At 34.4% G+C, this 22,083-nt stretch overlaps 1 protein-coding gene across 2 annotated transcripts in view; it reads left to right on the forward strand.

Moving 5' to 3' along the window:
• STK3 (serine/threonine kinase 3) overlaps window positions 1-22,083 on the forward strand; it is a 231,922-nt gene that overhangs the window by 164,604 nt on the left and 45,235 nt on the right. For both annotated transcript variants that reach the window (XM_082722790.1, XM_082722789.1), the window contains one exon: window positions 1,149-1,324. In XM_082722790.1, coding sequence (XP_082578916.1) covers window positions 1,149-1,324 — 176 coding nt within the window. The remainder of the gene's footprint in view (window positions 1-1,148; window positions 1,325-22,083) is intronic.

Here is a 22,083-nt window from a genome sequence, read left to right on the forward strand (position 1 = left end):
CGTATACATACAGTGGAATATTATTTAGCTTAAAAAGGAAGGGAATTCTTTTTTAATTCCTTTTTTTTTTATTATGTTAGTCACCATACAGTACATCATTAGTTTTTGATTTAGTGTTCCAAGATTCATTGTTTACATATAACACCCAGTGCTCCATGCAATATGTGCCCTCCTTAATAACCCATCACTGGGCCAACACCTCCCCCCACCCTCTGCCCCTCTAAACCCTCAGTTTGTTTCTCAGAGTCCACAGTCTCTCATGGTTCGTCTTCCCTTCCAATTCCCCCCACTCTTCATTTGCTCCTTCCTTCTTCTAATGTCCTCCATGCTATTCCTCATGTTCCACAAGTAAGTGAAACCAACACATACTACAACATGGATGAACCTTAAGGACATTGAACTTCAGAACTTAGCTTTGGCTCTAGAACTGGTAGGTTTGACGTAACAATAACTCACCTCAGATGGCAGAGTCCAATAGTAAGCAGCAGGGAAGTCAGAGGTAGAACTTAGACATGAGCTTTAAAAATAAAAAATTGGTTTTCTGACTTAAAAAAATATGTCAGAACTCTAGAAATAGAACTTAGAAACAAGGTCTGGGCTGAAGTAAGAGTCAGGAGTTAGATATAAATATGGTAGGTGAAACCATGGAAGTCTAGGATGAGATGGAATCAGCTAAAAAGACTAGAAGGAAGACTAGAAGGAAAGACTAGAAGGAAGACTAGAACACAAACCTGGGTAAGTCCTTATAACTTCTTTAGTTTATAGTGATGTACATTGACAATAACAATACAGGCTTACATATTTACAATTAAACACAGGCTTTACTTCATTTGACAAATTTCAAATATACTGAAATGATTTTTAATGAAATTATGATAAAGATTCTTGCCAAAATTCTGAAGTGTTTCTACAATCTAAGAATATTATAGATCTTTGCCTATAGAACTTTGCCTAATCATGAATTCTTATGTGGCCTCACTAATTTTGTTTTCCTTTGTTCGTCTTTAAATTGACAGTGTTGGCTTTGAATCTGACCAGTGCAAGTGTATTATATTGCTGAATAAAAAAAAAGTTTCATACTTCTATAAGAACCATACTTCTTTAAATATAAGAACTTATACCCTCCCTGTGTTCCTTGTTTACCTAAGGAAACGCAACTTCACCACAAGTACAAAGACCGTCTTTCATGGACTACTTTGATAAACAGGACTTCAAGAATAAGAGTCATGAAAACTGTAATCAAAACATGCATGAACCCTTCCCTATGTCCAAAAATGTTTTTCCTGATAACTGGAAAGTTCCTCAAGATGGAGACTTTGACTTTGTAAGTACATTTTAATTCTTCCATTTGTGTTTCATTCTTCTTCATTTTACCATCACATTGAGAAACACAGTTTTTTGTCTTTATAAAATTTAGACTGGTATTAATATTCAGCATGTACCTATATATGTTGGTAAGGGAACGGTGGAACTATAGTTGGCGTATAGACAGGCACTTGGAGAGAAATGTAAATAATTCCTTAGATCAGATCCCAAATTTAGAGAAATATGTAGGATTCTTTAAAATGACAACTATGTTAAAAATGTTTTTAAGTAATGCAAATAGGAGATACTCTGACGGTCAGTAAATTTAGTTTCCAAAATAAATGATGCAAAGGTATTTATGACATAGACTTTTGATATTTGCCTCAACTCTGAAAAGTAATTGAATTAGTTTCTACTTGAGTAAGTGTTAATTCCACTTGATTTGTCAGAAATAATAGTTCTGTTGTATATCTAGTTAGCATACAGATTTCAATGTAAAACTGTGCCTTATTGCTTCTTTGTTATATTTTCTCTTTATTTCTTCTGCCCTATTCCATGTTGTTCATTACTCTTTTTTTATTTAATTTTCTCATATGTGTTCCACAATTCATTGTTTATGCACCTCACCCAGTTTGTTATTTTCTTTTAAAGAATGTGTAATATAGGTAAACAGTTCTGACACAAGTATTTCCATATCTTGAGGGAGCAAATTCTCTCTTTGAGGAGTAGAAGGTTTTTTGAAGTAAATTTTTACTTTAGCATGTTTTAAATAATGCTACTTTTACATATTCTGTAAGGTTTTTTCCACATAAAATAACTACAATCCTTTATAGCTATAAATATTAATAACTGCATTTATTTGTAAGTAAATAGAATTTTAGAGGTCTATATCTTTATAATGTTTAGGTAATAATAAGCCATTTCGCTTCATCAACATGCTTCTGAATGCTTTGGGATTATAAATATTTTTCACATTAAGTACTTTTCTCCTAAATGTTGTGATTTTTGCATTTTTAAATAATCAGATACTAAAGTTTGAAATCAGTCCCCAGTATAGTTAGTACAAATTCCTAGCAAATATTAACAATGGCACAAATTTGCCTGAAAACATTAATTGTAACATCTACTTATTTTTGTTTTTTCAATTTTGAAGTTAGATATTAGGAAATAAAATCTATAGTTCTGGTAAGATTTCATTTTAAGCCATCTACTTTTTAAAAAATCATAAAATATTTAGAATGCTAACATTCAAGCTTTAAATCATTCATGAACATGATGAATTATGTAAAGTGTTTAGCTTCAAAGTACTCTGTCTTGTCTCAGTTGGAATAAATCTTTAATAGCCTCTGGGAAACAGTTTGAAATGAGCTACAAAGTAATGAATAAGTTATCTTGGTTAAGAAAGAGCAAATAAAATGATTTAATTCTGTTATAGTTAGTCTTTACTACCACCCCCAAAACTTAGTGGCCTAAAATAGCAACTTTTTATTCACAATTTTGTGGGCAAGCATTGTGACTAAGTTCAGCTGAGTGGTTCTTCTGCTGGTCTCACCTGGGGGGTCTCAGGTGGCATCATCTGGAAGTTTGGCTGGATCTGAATGACCTCACTAATATTACCTTACTCTTGTGTCTGGCAGTGGTACCCACACTAGGCTAGGCCATATGATGCTATCAGGCAAGCCTGGCATTTTTCTGTCTCAGTAGCAGCATAGCAGGAGGGTGGCAACAGAAGTTGTAAGACCTCTTCAGACCTATGCCTAGAACCTGCACAATGTCCATTAATAATAGCATCAAAAAGAATGACTACTTAGGAAGCCTCTTAACCAAGGAGGTGAAAGACTTATACACTGAAAACTACAAAGCGTTGCTGAAAGAAATTAGACACCAATACACGAAAAGGTATTTCATGTTCATGGATTGCAAGATTTAATATTATTAAGATGTCAGTATTGTCCAAAGCAATCTATAGATTTAGTGTAATCTCTGTCAAAATCCCAGTGACTTTCTTTTTTTTGCAGAAATAGAAAAATCTATCCTAAAGTTCATATGGAATTTCAAGAGACTCAAATAGTCAAAACAGTCTTGAAAAGGAGAAATAAAGTTGGGGGTTTCATACTTAACTGATTTCAAAACTTACTACAAAAATACAGTAAACAAGATAGACATAGACAAAACAAGATAGACATATAGACCAATGGTGTAGAATAGAAAGGCCAGAAATAAATTGTCCTATATATAGTCAAATGAGTTTGACATCCCCATTCAATGGGGAAAGGACAACCTTGTCAACAAATGATGCTGAGGAAACTGGATAGCCATGTGCAAAAGAATGAGATTGAGCCCTTGCCTTACTTATATCATGTATAAAAATTAACTCAAAATTAATCAAAGATCCAGACATAAGAACTGACTATAAAACTCTCAGAAGAATATACATAAGAGAAACTTTATGACATTGGATTTGGCAATGATTTCTTGGGTATGACCACAAAAGCACAGGGAACAACAACAACAAAAATAGATAAACTAGGCTATATTAAGGTGTTTGTGCACCTAGGAACACTGTTAATAGAGTAAAAAGGCAACCCATGGAATAGGAGAAATCATTTACACATCACATATCTGACAAGGGATTTAACATTCAGGATGTATAAACAGCTACTACCACTCAACAACAGAAAAACAAACAGCTAAGTTAAAAAATGAGTGAAAGACTCAAATACTTTTCCAAAGAAGATACACAGGTGGCCAATAAACAAAAAGATGCTCAGTATCGCTAATCATTAGGGAATGCAGATCAAAAAACCACAGTGAGATACCACCTCACAATCATCAAGATAGATATTATAAACACAGAGAAAGAGAGAGAAAATAAGTTTTGGTGAGAATATGGAGAAAGTGGAACCCTTCCTTGTGCACTGCAGATGGGAATCTAAAATGGTTCACCTGCTGTAGAAAACAATATGGCAGTCCTCAGAAAAATTCAACATAGAATTACCATGTGATCCAGCATTTCACTTCCGAGTATATACTCAAAAGAAGTGAAAGCAGGGAGTTGAACAGAGATTTGTACGTTCATGTTCATAGCAACATTATTCATTGATAATCAAAAGGTGGAAGCAGACATTCTACTAGAAATTATCATTATTAAAGTTCAACAGATATTAGAATATTGAATTTCGGAAATTGGAAGTCATTTGTGATCTTGGTAAGGACCATTTCAGTACCCTGCTTTTTAAATTTTCACACATAGCTTTTGACATATAATGCTTTCCACTGTCACTTTTAGGCTCATTCTAGTTTTGTGAATTAGAGCCTTGAGTTTCCAATGGCCAGTTCCTACAAGTAAACTTTTGGTAACATTGTCAGCCATCAGATTTTGGAGTCCTTCTATCTGAAAACTCCAAAATTTGTTAGAAAACATTAATTGAACAAATATCCCCCCATTCTGCTTTAGATTGTACTGGGCACTCTAGGTAAATTAATTTATAAAGTTAGGATATAAATCATTTCTAACCCAGAGCAATAATTCAAGTATCATGTGGTTTTGCATAAGCGGGGACTTAGTAAAGGCTGAAGTAGTTTGTGAAATTATATCGCAGAAGGGAACTGTAAGCATTGAAAGATGGCTAAAAGAAGGAGGGAAGACAGGCGCCACAAAGAATGGTGTGTGTAGTAAAACATTTAGAGCTAGGAAACCACAAGGTGTATTGGATGAAAATGAAGTTGGGACTTTCAAGTTCATTTGGAATGATACAATAAATGAAGTGGAAAGGTGAGTCTGACTCAGATGGTCGAAGCCTTCCATGGAAGATAGTGAAATGAATTTTTTATTTCCTAGACAGTAGAAGGTTTTTAAGTTGGAGAGGGATATGATGAAAGTGTTTTAGAATATTAATCTCAATGTTAGCATCCAGGATTGACTGACAGGAGAGATAAGGGAAATCAGTTACATGAAGCAGGCTTGAGATAATATGGTAATAAAATAGAAAAGAAACGACAGAAACAGGAGTAAGTGTAGGAGAAATTAGAAAAGATTAAAAAACAGAAATAGCTGTCTTACTAGATTAAAGAATTTGCTTTTAGTTAAGGTAAGGAACTGGATAGTAGAAGGCAAAATTTAAAAAAAAAAAAAAAAAAGAAAAGGAAAGGAAAGGAAAAAAAGAAAGGAAAATGCCCTCACAGTAGGAAAGAGGCTTTAAGAGGTCATGACTGGATCAGTTTGTGCAGAATTATTTCTTTTCTGATATATACAGACATGTAGTCTTAAGAGGGGAGTTGGGGGGCAAGCGGGGACAGAGTGACTAGAGCAGTTCTTTCTTTTCCAGCATTCGTGCACCTGTCAGCTGGAACTACTCAACTCTCTCATCAGTTTGAGGAAAGTGGAAAATGTTGTCAGAGCCACTGAGAATGTAAATGGGTATAAAGAGGAGATGAATAAAGGAAGGATTACCAGGGATGAATAAAGAATTGCCAAGAGTCTGGTGAATGTGGTAGAAGACGAAGATGAGTATGTGAGAGGGGCTGAAGGAGTAGGAAAAGAAAGTGGAAGGGGTTTGATGGAATTCTTTGCTTACAAAGTAAGGAAATGGACTCAAAGCAAAGACAGATTTCCACTTAAAACACCAGCTGGTAATGATAAGGGAAATCTGGTCTTATTCATCCCATCATACATTAGATATAGAATGTTAAAAAATGTGACTCATCAAAATATAAAGTGTGCTAGGGTTTATGTGTTTATCTTCCCTCTTTATGATGTGTCTCCAGGCTACCATCCAAAAGAACTGGAGTTTTACATGGTTCCTATGTCTATTAAGTAGCAGTTGCTTTAAACAACCCAAAGTTGTTTTGACCATATTTCCAGCACATAGAAGGCTTATCCTTTTGCTTTGAGGAAAACAGGTTTCAAGAAAGAAAAATCAAAGAAGATACTTCATTGGTTTTTGTAGTATTGAGGGCAGATTCCTAAAGGACACAACTTACTCAGAAAGGTATTTGCTAGACACATGTGCAGAGTAAGGGAGGAAGCACTATTTATCTTAAAGCCTGTATGCAATATAATTTGTATATTTTCTTTAAGCATTTGTCTTTTGGATTTTCTGTGAACTGTTGTTTCATGTCTGTGTTCCTGGATGTAATGAGATGATGGGAGTATTAATTTATGATTTCACCAATTTGGAGGTAGTATAAAGAGAGGATAAACTATATTTGGGCTAATTGAACCAGTTATTTAACTCTCCTAAAAACATTCTGTTTATAAAGGGTGTGCCTGTGAAGATTCCTAAAACAAATGTAAAAGGCAAATCTGTTTATTATAGCACTAGTCTGATGTTTCAGTTTTTGTTAGAATTATTTCCAAACAGCCTTAGCATCCAGATTGTTTAGTGTTAAACAGAGAGCGTGTAGATCATGTTTTGCAGAAATTACAGTATCATACTTAAATAGATATATTTTGGGTAACGTAAAGATTTTGGAATAAGAACAAAAACTTTAAAAGCCATCTGTTAACCTACTATATTGGTTCCAATTTTTAAAGATGAAAAAAAAATTGGATTGACAATAATTACTAGTATAAGAGGGATTAGGTAAATCAGCCATTTTCTGGTCTTTGACTCAAACTCAAATGTAAGTTAACCTTTCTTGATTACGATGATTCTTAAATATTTGTTCAATTTGTGTTACTCTTTTGAGCTAATGGACATAAGAGTCATCCAGAGCAGCACTAGAGAAAAAGTCTCAATAGTGGTAGCAGAGGGGGAAAAAGAAAAGTCCTCCCTTTTAAGTATAAATTTACCTCAGACTTTCCTAAGTGTTTTTGCACCGGTTCCTGGATTGGCAAATTTGTGTTCTAGGGAAACAAATAGTGTTTGCAAACCTCACTGCTGCACGACACAGAAAGCAGCAAACCCAGAGAAGGTATTCCTGGAGCCGCCATGTACGTTTTAGGAATCATCCCTTATTATGGAGAAATGTTTCTTTCTCAGGATCTTTTCATCCTCCTCGAGCAGCCGGCAGTTAGGCAGGGTAATCAAGAGGAGACAGCGGTGGAAGATGTAGACACTTGTAGCAACGCCAGCCCTCTGGAAAGCCAACAGCGACACAGGACTTGTCCACAGCTGGGAGGTGAAGACTGAAGCCGGCGGCATCCCCAGTTTTTACCAGAATAGTACCCCAGTATCATCTGCTTTATCTTTTCAAAGAGGTGTTAGCTAGAAGTTTCCCTTGCAGTGGACTCCTTTAGTCAAAGAACTTCTTGTTCTCTTCAGTCCCTAGTTGTGTAGATTGAGGAAACCGCTTCAGTTGAATGAAGTATTTAAGCATATTGTCATCGATTAGCTTTGCATTAATTAAGTGATTATTGTCAAGTATTTCCAGATGTTTGCAAAAGTATTAACAAAGTATGAAAAGATAACTGTAGATATTGCAGATTTATTTCTTCTGGGGTAAAGAAGAAATAAACACAGGCTCTCCAGTGTTTTCGTGGATAGCCCTGGATAAGAGTTTATGATTACAGGTGTACATGTGGCATGAACTGGAGTGTATGTGGCACATTGTGCTTTCACTACGCACTCCTTCCTTGTAGAGCCAACAGGAAATTAAAATTAATGAGAAGCCTGCACTTTGAAATACTTGCAGAATTCTTGACTATTTCAGTCCTTTGCCAGCTCACGAAATCTGTGCTGGCAGTCGTGTCCAACAGATGGTGTGGCTGTGCACAGTTCTATCATGTGATTGTCTGGGTCCCCGTAGAATTTTTATAAGATTTTGACCATCAGTATCCTGAGGCATTTCAGACAGTCATAACCTTTGTTTCGAAAGGAGAGTGGCCTTCTTGAAAGATAGCTGTTTGTATACAGGCAGGAGTAAAATGGTAATAGTTAATTAGTCACTGGGCAATTAAACAGAATTTAATTGATCCTATAGTAGCTAAAGTCAACAAAAACTTTAGTGTCTCTGACCTGCTGCATTGGTTCCTCAATATAATTCAGTCCATTTGACCACCTCAGGTCGAATGAGCATTTTGCTTCCTTATTCCCAAATATGCTGTTTAAAACTTCCATAATTTCAGAAAATGTTATTTAGCGCTTATATCTGGGTAGGGTCTACTGGAACATTAAGCTAATTATGCTTATTTAGATAATTAATACCTTAAGTTAAAACTGACTATATCATCATTTCCTTTACAAATTAAAGTGAGCAGGCCTGTGCTTAACTGGATTAATTAAGACAGAAAGTGCAGGTGCACTGTGTGGTTTCTTGTCATTGTGTTAGAATTTATTAAGATGTTTAAAGCACATGGCAAAAAGAGAAATGGCTTACCAAGAAGAGTTCTGACAAGCATAAACCTGCCTCATAGTAATTTGTTCTTTTTAAAATGTCATTTATTTAGAAGATTGTGTTAAAAAACTGGCTACTTTACATTCTAAAACAAAGATATTATACTCCAAGTATATGTTATGGCTAATCTTGATGGCTGAGGAAGGTATTTTGACTGTATGGGCTTTCTGTTCATAACCTCAGTTTGAATGTTTGGTCAGTAAGCAGTGGGGACTGTTGGGATCATTACATCAAAAGAGATGTTAAGAACCAATCATGGCATTTAGGATCAAAGATTGAACAATGTAATTTATCACCTTTTAATTTAAGAGTGATGTCCCATAGTGTTTACTTCTTAAATAAACCATTAGATTTCAAATAAGTTGTTAGTACTAACTGAAGTTCCGAGTAATACATATATTAGGTTGTGTTGATAATAAGAGTTCTTTTCTACTTTACCTGACTCAAATGAAATATCTTTAAATCTGAAATTATTTTTGTACAGATTTTCAGAATTTGCAGGGTAGCTTAGTGTCAGAACCCTTTACATAAGTAGCTTTCACTGTACTCCCCAACATAATCTTTGACAGTTTAAAGTATACTTTTCTTTTTGGATTTATTAAATGTGTTGCCCTAGTTAAACTAATAATGACACCATTCTCTCCCATCCTGACATTAGGGTGGCAACTTTTTCCTATAGTACTTTTCACTCGTTAAAATAGAAGTTTCTTTAGGTTCGATCCATTATGTTGGAAGACTTTCTAGTAGATTACAGGTTTTGTTTTGTTTGTTTTTAATTCAAAACATAGTTGTCTGGATTTAAAACCAAACTAGTTTTGGTTTGTAATTTTATCTGTCAATAGCAGAAAAATCTTCTTGCTATAAATATAGACAGATCTTAAGGAGATAAATGAAAGAGGGTATCAATATATAGTTACAGATAAAAGAATTTGGGGAAACAGATATCTTAATTTCATTAATTTATTTTGAAGGGACATTTTTCATGCATCTTAATAAAGAACCCATTCTTTTCTTTATGAATTAAGTAATAGTGCATGTTTAATTTGATTCACAGTATACAGTATAATTAAAGTTGTTAATTATTTAGGCTTATAAAAGGCTCAGTAACCTGGGTTAGAGTATCAAGTTGTAATTGTACAGGCCTTCAGTTTAATTTTCAACTTTCTGTATTAATGTGAGAATGCATGAAGCTACATAATAGTCAAAGTTACAAATGTATAAATGTATAAAAATCTAATAATCAGCCATACTCTTTTAGTAACTAGTCAAACGAAATGAGAGCCAATTGTGAATTATTTCTGCTGATGAAAGAAAGATCTAAAACAGCTAATCATTTTAGTGATTATATTTTTGATGAAAAGAAGTTTACTCTTTTATTAGAACTGCAGTGATGGTACAAAATTCCTGAAATTGCCTTACTTTTGATTTTAAACATTTAATCATTCTTTCCCTGACTCTGAACAATGAAAGCTTTCCCTTAGCATATCCATATAAGGCACAACAGAAACAAGATGCAGATGAGTGCCCCCCTTACGTTGCAGAAATCAGTTAACTACAGCTAATACCTGCAAGCAAATTCTATTTTTCCATTTTCCTTTATTATAGTATTGTAGGTAGAGTCTTACAGAAAAATATTCTTTAAATAACTGAGTTAAGGAAATTAAGTCATTATTCAAGTCTTAACAATCTAAGAGACAGCATTTAACAGCAGCTCTTTAGATATGGTATAAATTCACCATTTTATTGTCATTTTTAAAATTTTTATTTAAATTCTAGTTAATATACAATGTAATATTATTTTCAGATGTACAATATGTGATTCAGCACTTCCGTACAACACCCAGTGCTCATCACAAGTGCCCTCCTTAATCCCCAACACCTGTTTCACCCACACACACCCCCAGCTCCCCTCTGGTTACCATCAGTGTGTTCTGCATAGTTCAGAGTCTCTCTGTTTGCTTCTCTCTCTCTCATTTTTCCCCCTTCGCCCATTTATTTCTTAAATTCCACATGTGAGTGAAATCATACTGGATTTGTCTTTCTCAGATGGACTTATTTCACTTAGCATTATACTCTCTAGCTCCATCCATGTTGTTGCAAATGGCAAGATTTTATTCTTTTTGATGGCCAAGTAATATCCCATAGTGTATATATACCACATCTGCTTTATCCATACATCAGATGATAGACACTGGAGCCGTTTCCATAATTTGGCTAATATAGATAATGTTGCTGTAAACATTAGGGTGCATGTATCCCTTTGAATTAGTATTTTTGTATCCTTTGGGTGAATACTAGTAGCACAATTGATGGATTAGAAGGTAGTTCTATTTTTAGCTTTTTGAGGAAGTTCCATACTGTCTTCCAAGAATGGCTGCACCAGTTTGTATTTCCACCAAAAGTGCAAGAGTGTTTCCTTTTCTCCACATCCCGGTAACACCTCTTGTTTCTTTTGTTGTTGATGTTAGCCATTCTGACAGGCTTGATGTGAAATCTCATTATAGTTTTGACTTGCATTTCCCTGATGATGAATGATGTTGAACATCTTTTCATGTGTCTGTTGGCCATCTGGATGTCTTATCTGGAAAAATGTCTGTTCATGTCTTCTACCCATTTTTTAATAGGATTATTTGGTTTTGGGGTGTTGAATTTTATAAGTTCTTTATATATTTTGGAGATTAACTCTTTTTTTTTTTAAATTCTCAGCGTAACAGTATTCATTGTTTTTGCACCATACCCAGTGCTCTATGCAATCTGTGCCCTCTCCAATACCCACCACCTGGTTCCCCCAACCTCCCACCCCCAGCCCCTTCAGAACCCTCAGATTGTTATTCAGAGTCCATAGTCTCTCATGGTTCACCTCCCCTTCCAATTTCCCTCAACTCCCTTCTCTTCTCCATCTCCTCTTGTCCTCCATGCTATTTGTTATGCTCCACAAATAAGTGAAACCATATGATAATTGACTCTCTATGCTTGAAACCATATGATAATTGACTCTCTCTGCTTGACTTATTTCACTTAGCATAATCTCTTCCAGTCCCGTCCATGTTGCTACAAAGGTTGGGTATTCATCCTTTCTGATGGAGGCATAATACTCCATAGTGTATATGGACCACATCTTCCTTATCCATTCGTCTGTTGAAGGGCATCTTGGTTCTTTCCACAGTTTGGTGACCATGGCCATTGCTGCTATAAACATTGGGGTACAGATGGCCCTTCTTTTCATGACATCTGTATCTTTGGGGTAAATACCCAGTAGTGCAATGGCAGGGTCATAGGGAAGCTCTATTTTTAATTTCTTGAGAAATCTCCACACTGTTCTCCAGAGGCTGCACCAACTTGCATTCCCACCAACAGTGTAAGAGGGTTCCCCTTTCTCCACATCCCCTCCAAAACATGTTGTTTCCTGTCTTGCTAATTTTGGCAATTCTAAGTGGTGTAAGGTGGTATCTCAATGTGGTTTTAATTTGAATCTCCCTGATGGCTAGTGGGCAGAAGATATGAACAGACACTTCTCCATATAACTTCAGTTCCATGGCTATCAGATACATGAAAAAATGTTCATCATCACTAGCCATCAGGGAGATTAACTCTTTATCAGATATGTCACTGGCAAATATCTTCTCCCATTCTGTAGGTTGCCTTTTAGTTTTGTTGATTGTTTCCTTCACTATGCAGAGGCTTTTTATTTTGATGAAGTTCTAGTAGTTTATTTTTGCTTTTGTTTCCCTTGCTCAGGAGACATACCTCAGGAAAGAAATTGCTATGACTAATGTCAGAGAAGTTCCTGCCTGTGTTCTCTTCTAGAATTTTTCTTTCAGGTCTCATGTTTAGATCTTTCATCCATTTTGAATTTATTTTTGTGTATGGTATAAGGAAGTGATCCAATTTCATCCTTTTGGAGGTGGCTGTCTGGTTTACCCAACATCATTTGTTGAAGAGACTGTATTTTCTCATTGGATATTCTTTCCTGTGTTGTTGAATATTAATCGACCATATAGTTATGGGTTTATTCTGGATTTTCTGTGCTGTTCTATTGATCTATGTGTCTATTTTTGTGGCAGTACCATACTGTTACATAATACAACTTTGTAATATAACTTCAGTTCCAGAATTATGATGCCTCTAGCTTTGCTTGTCTTTTTCAAGGTTGCTTTGGCTATTCAGAGTCTCTTCTAGTTTCATACAAATCATAGGATTGTTTGTTCCAGCTATGTGAAAAATGCTGTTGGTATTTCGATAGGGATTACATTAAATGTGCAGGTTGCTTTGGGTAGTATAGACATTTTAACAGTATTTGTTCTTCCAATCCATGAGCATGGAGTGTCTTTCCATTTTTTTGTGTATCATCTTGAGTTTCTTTCATCAGTTTTATAGTTTTCAGGGAACAAGTCTTTCACCTTTTTGGTTAGGTTTATTCCTAGGTATCTTACTGGTTTTGGTACAATTGTAAATGGGATTGATTTCTTAATTTCTCTCTCTGCTACTTCACTATTGGTGTATTGAAATGCAACAGATTTTTTTTAAAGATTTTATTTATTTATTTGACAGAGAAAGAGAGCACAAGTAGGGAAGCAGCAGGCAGAGGGAGAGGGAAAAGGAGAAGCAGGCTCTCCTCTGGCAGGGAGCCTGACTGGGGGCTTGATCCCAGGATCCTGGGATCATGACTCAAGCTGAAGGCAGCTGCTCAACTGCCTGAGCCACCCAGACACCACTGTAATAGATTGTTTTTAGACTGATTTTGTATCCTGTGACTTTACTGAATTTGTTTATCAGTTCTAGCAATTTTTTGATGGACTCTTCCGGGTTTTATTTTATATATAGTATCACACCATCTGCAAACAGTGAAACTCTTACTTCTTCCTTGCTGATTTAGATGTGTTTTATTCCTTTTTGTTGTCTGGTTGCTTTGGTTAGCCTTGCAGTACTATGTTAAGTAAAGTGGTGAGAGTGTACATCCCTGTTTTTTGTTGTCCTTTTTTAAAAGCATTTTCCCGAACTTAGTCAACCTGTGAGCTTCCTTCTGTATTTTATAAGTTGCTCTCATCTGTGAAAATTTCTTCCTTGTTTAAAATCATGCTAATATTAAATGGGTACTACACACATATGACACATATTTGCATATCTGTTTAGTTCTGGTTTCCACCATCTAGAATCCTATAATGAGACTTCAAAAATTATATTTATTTGGCATCTCCAAGATAGTACTTTATAATTGTCTGTTTTCTCTATAAACATTGAGTTGAAAGTTTAACTGAAAATAAACAGAATTTGTGCAAAGTAGCTTAGAAAAATTCAGGCCAAAAACCATCATCTCCATTTATGCCTATTATTTTGAAAGATTAAAAAAAAATCACATCCATTTGAAAAGCTAAAGGCTATTTTTAAATGTGATGCATACGGAATTTTTCATCCTAGTGTCTGTTTCATAACTAAAGCATTAAAAAACAGTATCACGTGTGTCAGTCTTGCTGTTGGTAATAATTTAATTAAATGAATATACCCCTAATGTCACCTTTATTTTATAATTTAGGAAAAACTTGTTTTATATTAATACTTAATATGAAAAAATAAAACCAGCTTCTAATGGTAGGGGAAGTACTTCTAAAACATTGGAACTTTTCTATTCAGGCTTTTTGTTCTATGTTCAGATATGTAATATATTTCCCGGGGAAAGTGGATTATATTTATGTGCCCATGTATTTCTCTGGATCATCGTTAGGAAGCTATTACTTAAATTCATTATAAATTCTAAAATGAAATGATAACAGTTCAAGAGAATGCATTCAAGAAACATAGTAGTTCATACTTGTACTCAACTTCATATTAATATATCTCACAGATTTGGCTTCTTGTAATTAGGGTAGGATCAATTGAGCTTTCCTTTAAGGGAAAATGTTCTAAAATGCTTAAACAAGACTCTATATTTTCTTTCTGATTCTTAGAATAGAAAGAAATTTTATTTAATTTTTGGTATCTCCAATGAATAAAAATAATCACAGGCATTATATACAGGTATATCACAGGTAGTTGCTTCATATTTTTAAAATTAAGAATCGTACATTGTTGTATTTTCAAATTTGCTAGATACATAAACATTAAATTACTAGATATTGCATTTGAAGTGATTTAACTTCAACACATATGAATAAGCACTCATCTCACTAGACTTTGTTCATTTATCTAATAGGAACCAATATTTTAATTAGTATTTCCAGAGCAGGGGAAAATATTAGTTTAACTTTGAGGTTGGAACATGTTATTGTTTCTGTTTTTTGAGACTTACGTGGGATTACTGGTTTAATATAAATTAATGTAATTTTTATATATTTAATATATAATATATAACATAGTAAGATTATATTAATATAACATATTAATATAATTTAATATATAATAATTTAATATAAATTAATACATAAGGTTCTCCTTTTAGTTACTATTTTTAGAGAAACATGCCAACACTTAAACCTCTTTTTTCACCTTTTAATCTTTTGTTTATTTAGCAAAAGTATTGTAAGTACCCTCTCTGTGCCTTTTTATTTCCCTTTAAAAACTAGTTCAGTCAAGGGAACCACTTGCAAAACATCCCTGTACTGTGATCTGCTTTTCCCACTTTACTCAGAATAAAGGGCTTCCCACTTTAACTGTATGTAGCTGTTTGACTTTAGATCCTAACCCCTAGTCAAATCAGATGCTTGCAAAATTGAAGCAAATCACTGCTTGTGACTTTATTAAACTTAACAAAAGTTAGTTAGTTATGAAAGTAATAGTACATTGTTAGAATTACATTTAGTCTGTTTGGGGTTTGCTCATTTGTTCAAATGTGAATTCTGGCTGTGAAAAACTGGATTTAAATGTCTTATAAAATCATTCATAGTTTAAAAGGATACTAGTTCATAATATTATTGAGAGTACCTACGAATAAGTCTTATAACTAGTTAGGGTTTATTTACAGTTTAAAGGAAAAAGGAAAAAAAAGTCCTCTGCTGTTACAGGGGCTAAAAAAAAGAAGGAAAAGTCTGTGAGTGGGGGTAAGGAACATGGGACCATTTGGCCTGGTAAAATTTTTTGTAATTATTTGCAAAACCAATTAAGAATTTGCAAGGAGAACAATAGCATACATAACCAACTTTTGACATAGACAAAAATAGGACTTGCATTTTTGTGGGGTGGCTCTGGATTAGGCATTAAATTGAATTTGACTGTTAAATGATACTTAATAGCAGTATAAGAAAATGGCATCGACTGTTCCTGGTAATCCTTTTTTCATTATGGAAATTCATTATGTATTAGAATGATAAGTTTCAAAATTATATTCTTTCATTATGCCAGTTTCTGCTCTCTTTCACAAAATATTTTTGTGTAACCTGAGCACCAGTATTGACAGGATTCTTCTTAGAGCCTAGTGCTTTTGTTTTTTAAACCATTCTTTTGAATTTATTCTATGTTGCTGTTTAATAAAATACTTTGATATTGAACCCTATAAAATTTCAAGATAAAGAACTTATTTTTATTAAATAAGAAGTGACTTTAATAAATGCTAATGAGGAAAAGATAGATTTCAAATGAAAGCTTAGCAAGTGTTAGAAAAGTATTAGACTAATTTTTATGGTTGAATTTTATTATTTTATAAGTAACTTCTATGAGTTAAAAGTAGGATTTTTGATAGTATAGGCAATACTAATTTTAATATGCAGATAAATTATTTTATATTGATAAACTTTAGGTTTGCTTACAGTCTTGTTAAAAGACTATTTGTTAGAATATGACTATATTCCCATTTTTTTAAAGATTTTATTTATTTATTAGACAGTCAGAGATTACAAGTAAGCAGAGAGGCAGGCAGAGAGAGAGGGGGAAGCAGGCTCCCTGCCAAGCAGAGAGCCCAATGCAGGGCTCGATCCCAGGACCCTGGGATCATGACCTGAGCCGAAGGCAGAGGCTTAACCCACTGAGCCACCCAGGTGCCCCTATGTTCCCATTTTATATTTATTTTATTCCCCAGTTTGTACTTTGATTTATGGTCAATTGAAAGTTTGAAAGTCTTAATCTATAATAAATCTAAGCTTAGGTTTTATGAGATTGGTCTATTTTATGCCATCGTTGCTGGAAGAGCTGTTTGATTACTAGGTAAGAGTAATCAAATCAAATCAAAATTTAAAGTATGTCTAAGTAATTTTACTTAATAAAACAATTCCATTAAGATGTTTTCATTAAATTCACCAGCCTATTAATAATCTGCATAATCGTCATCAAACTGAACACAGTGTTCACAAGGTAGCTTATATAAAACAACCTAAGTATTTTAATGCTATGAATCTAGATTTTTCAAACAAAAATACATTTTGCGCGCACACACACACACACACACACACACACACATAGACACAGCCCTCTATCCGAAATTGTTATGAGCATGAGTTACGTGTGCAATTTTTAAGAGGTTTAAGAGTAAAACACAATTTATATTAAATTATATAAGAGTACTTAAGAAAACCTTAGAGAACCGCCTCAGAAATTGCTATTTAATCCTGTCTAAACATATTTTGTCCAAGTGAAGAGAGGGAAAGGTATTTTGTTCCTATAATTATTTTACTTTCTGCAAGTTCCCTTTCATCATATGCTGAATCTCTATCAGGTTAGATCATTAGACAAACTTCTTAGATTAAAAAAAGTCAAAGGTAGATGATTAGGAAAAGACTTGATTGGGCAAATTTAGGATGAGTTTTAGAAGGCTTTTTATTTTTTTAGATCAATTTCCCTGAGCTTTTGTTTATTCATTTTATAAGGCATGTAAGAATACATCATTAGTTTTTAACTTGACCTTTCCTAATTCTTTTGCATCTTAAAAGAGATCAAGACCATATGTTTAAAACATTTACTGGAAAACTTTTAGAAGACATGCACCAATAATTTGGCTTACTTTAATTAATTTCTGTCATATTGTGACAGTAATCCTTAGTTCTCAGTTGTTAAGAACTTTATTTAAATTTATTTTCTCATAGTATTTTTCTAAATTATGTCTTGCTTTTAAACTAAATTATCAACAGTAACTATTTTTTAAAAATTTATAACATTTATTGAAATATAGTTCACATGTCATATAATTCTCATTTAAGGTATACAATTCAGTGGGGTTTTTCTTAGTATATACATAGCTGCACAGCTAACACCACAATGAATTTTAGAATATTTTCATCACCCGTCAAAGAAACCCCTCACTTCCCACTGACATCGCCCTCCGCAAGCCCTAGGCAACCGTAACCTCCTTTCTGTCTCTATGGATTTGCCTATCTTGACATGTCACATAAATAGAAGCCTACAGTTTGAGCCATGACTATTTTTTCTGCCTCTCTGCTAGATAGGGGATTATAATAGCAGGATGACAAGAACATCTCTTTGACTTAGAAATTTACCAACTATCAGAATAATAATAGATAATACAAAGTATTTCTTAAGGCAGCCAGATGTAACTTGAAGTCTGAAATAAAATATTTTTAAGTGGACTCTCAGGACCTTAAATAGTAGGGTAGTGAAATTTTCTGTATATTGAAAATCAGTTGTAATACTTATATAATTACGCCCCAAGAGCCTAGCTCATCCATTGTGGGAGTCTTGATTTTTACACTGTTTTTCCCCCCGGGTCTAGCACAGAATAACTTCCCTATATAGTCTCTGTTAAACTTGCTTTACAACAGAACCACCCTGATCTCCTTCTAACCTGTTTGCAGTGACCACATAGCTTGGGTTTTCCTGGAGAGTTTCTGATTGCACATATTCCATTCCAGTCTCCAAGCACGTGTTGGGATTTTTTTATTTTAAAAATTTGTTGGGAAATTTGTTTCCACCCATCTTGACCTAGATAAACATTATTTGTAAGTAATAAATACAGTGATTTTTAAAAAATAAATACTCTGCCGGAATAGTCAGTGAATTTATTGTGGGTAACCTTTCAATTATCTTTATTATTATATATGATTCCCAAGCTTTCTGTTCTTCAAAACGATATGTAGTTCCTGGATATTAGGTGATTTTATAGACTTACCAACCATCATCTTGGCACAGTAGTAGTAAGCAGTGATATAGGAAAATTTACTTATTCTCAGAAGATGTGTGCTGAAGTATTTAGGTGTGAAATACCAGGATGTTCTGCATATACTTTCCAGTGGTTCAAAATAAAAAGTAAATGTGTGTGTGTGTGTGTGTGTGTGTGTGTGTGTGTGTGTGTGTGTGTTTGTATAAAAAGCAAGCAAACAAATATAGTGTAATGTTAATCACTGTTGAACCAAAGCAGAGGGTATATAGATGTATTCATTGTACTATTATTTTAACTTTTCTAGGGATATTTTAAATTTATCACAAAGGGTTTGGGGAAAATATATACTTCATTTCTTTTTCTGTAAGTTATGTTAATCTCCTTTTGTCGAGATACGTAACATTTAAAAAATATTTGACAAGACAACATACTGAATTATATTTCTAAAGTTGCTTTAATTTTTTTTGTTTCTACCTCTACTTTTTTATAATTCTTATATTTGTGTTTATATTCTTAAATTTTGTGACCGATATTGTATTTACAGTTTAAAGAATAATTATACACATGCCCAAATACCCATCACCTAGGTCAAGCAATATCAATTCCAGTTCCATAGTAGCCTCGTGTGTCCTCTTCCGCTCCCCGTAGAAATATCCCCTATCCTTGCTTTGTGGTAATTCTATTCTTTTCTTTGTAATTCTCCCAACCAGGTATGGATTCTTAAATACACACACACACACTTTTTTTAGTGACTTCCCACAAATTTATTCTTACTTTTCTCGAAGTTGAAGTCCAAATGAATTTCGTTGTTGTGGAGTCAGACTATTGACTTCGCCACAGCACCTGGGGGATGTTAAAGAGGATGTTTTGGGATCATTCATGTTGATGCGTGAAACCCTAGTTCTTACACTTTCAGTGTTATATGGTATTCAGTTAAATGATTATTCCCTAGTTTTGTATGTCCATTCTATATTGACTAATATTTGAGTCATTTCTCTTTTTTTTTTTTATCGTCACAAACAGCACTGCTATGAAGGATTTTGTACATGTTTCCCATTGCTCAGTACTCTCTAATTCTTGCTGTTGCCAGATTTTTGAATTTTTACCAATGTGGTAGCTATCAAATGGTCTTCTGTTACAGTTTTAGTTCATGTTTCCCTGAATCACCAACAGGACTGAGTATAGTTTTATGTGTTCTCATGAGTTTGGCCATTCTGATTTCCTCTTCTGCGAACTGTCTGTTGATGTCTTTCAGTTTTCCACTAAAGTTGTCCTTTCTTACTGATTGTAGGAGCTATTCATACACTCGGGATTTTTTTTTTTTCCAGTTATATTGTGCTACAAATACAGTTTCCCATTTTATGGCTTGTCTTTTCACTCTCTGTAGCATTTTTTTAATGACAGAAATTCTTAGTTTTAGTATAATTGAATTCAATATCCTTTCTTAAAGTATGTACTTTCTGTATCATATTTAAGGGAACATAAATATATTCTATTTGTTGACCCCTAAAATTTTTATAGTTTTACCTTCCAGGTTGTTTTATTTTAATTAATAGACTTTTTAAAGATTTTATTTATTTATTTGACAGAGAGAGATCACAAGTAGGCAGAGAGGCAGGCAGAGAGAGAGGAAGGGAAGCAGGCTCCCTGCTGAGCAGACAGCCCGATGTGGGACTCGATCCCAGGACCCTGAGATCATGATCTGAGCTGAAGGCAGCGGCTTAACCCACTTTATTTTTTTAGAGAAGTTTTAGGTTTACAGGAAAACTGGGCAGAAAGTAGTTTTCAGATATTCTCTCTAACTCTCTTTCATCACCACCCCCCCATATCCCTTATTAACAAGTTATGTATGTTACATTTATTACAACTGAGAAACCAGTAGCAGTACATCAGCATTAACTAAAGCCCATGTGGATGTTAGTGTTTACTTTCTGTATTGTACAGTTCTGTGGATTTTGACAGATACATAATGCCATGTACCCACCATTACAGTTTCATACATGATTGTTTCACTGCCCTAAAAAACTCCCCTGCACTCCCCCCCTTCATCTCTCCATCTCTTCCCTCAAACCTCTGGCAATTATTCATCTTTTTTTACTGCCTCTGTAGTTTTTATTTTCTAAAATATCACGTAATTGGAATTATGTACAATATAGCCTTTACAGACTGGCTGCTTTTACTTAACAATATACATCTGGGGTTCCTCGTTGTCTTTTCATGGCTTGATAGCTCATTTATTTTTATTGCTGGGTAATATTCCATTGTATGGATGCACCCCAGTGTGTTTATGTATTTACGTATTGAAGGTTATCTTGGCTGTTTCTAGTTTTGGAAATAATGAACAAAGATGCTTATAAACATGGCACACATGTTTGTTTGGACTTAAGTTTCAGGCGCTTTGGCTTTGAGTCAAGTAGGGGTCTATTTCCTAACTAATCCCAGTACCATATATTGAAAGGATTGAAAAATCCATCCTTTCTCTATGAAATGTCATCTCTGTCCTAAGTCAAGTATCTATATATGGATGATTCTATTTGGAGGCTCTGTGGTTTTTTTATTAGTTTATTTGCTTAATTAAACAAATACCATACTGTCTTAAATATTATAGCTTTAACAGAAGTCTAGGTTTGTGGTAGAGCAAGGTCCCCCACCTTGATCAACTACTTGGGAGTTTCTGAAAAGATGAAGAGGGTGGAGGGAGTGGACCACCAAAAAGACTATCAAAGGACAATCAAGGAGGCAGGAACCCAGGAACTCCTGGGAGTCATGTGAGAATAGTGTTCTAAAAGCAGAGCGCTCTGAAATAGTTCCCATTCTATTCAAGCTCAGGAAATGTGAGGACTGATAATTTACTCTTGGGTAGTTAGCAACAGGGAGGTCATTGGTGATCTGGAGGAGCAGTTTGGGTTCATAAATTCTTTAAGTGCAAAAAATCCTCCCTAAGTCTCCAGATAATGATAAAAATATTATCACAGTAACATGAAATAATGATTTATTTTGTGAACAAAATCTCTTTTTTTTTTTTTTTTGTGAACAAAATCTCTTGAATCTCAGAGCCACGTTGTGCTTCGCGATACCTACCAAGGGGCCAGGGCGGTTTACCTCTCCCGTTCTGTTGCACACCATGGGGAGACCCATGTTGCTCTGGAATGGAACACGAGAACTAGTGTCTGGGCTCTCTTCTCATTAGCTGCTTCCTTAGAGTTCCTTCTCCTCCTGCTCCGCCCCGAGGGAAGAATTTGGTATGACATTTTCTCCACTCCTGAGTCAGTCCACCATCACATGGGGATTTAAAAACAGAAAGATTTGGGAGACTTTTTTTTTTTCATGTATTTTTAAAATTCCATTCTAAGCCAGCTCTCCCTGCCTGCTCTAATGAGAGCTTTAGCTCTAATTACTAT

Source organism: Mustela nivalis (genome assembly GCF_964662115.1).
Source record: "Mustela nivalis genome assembly, chromosome: 2".
Lineage (NCBI taxonomy): Eukaryota > Metazoa > Chordata > Mammalia > Carnivora > Mustelidae > Mustela > Mustela nivalis.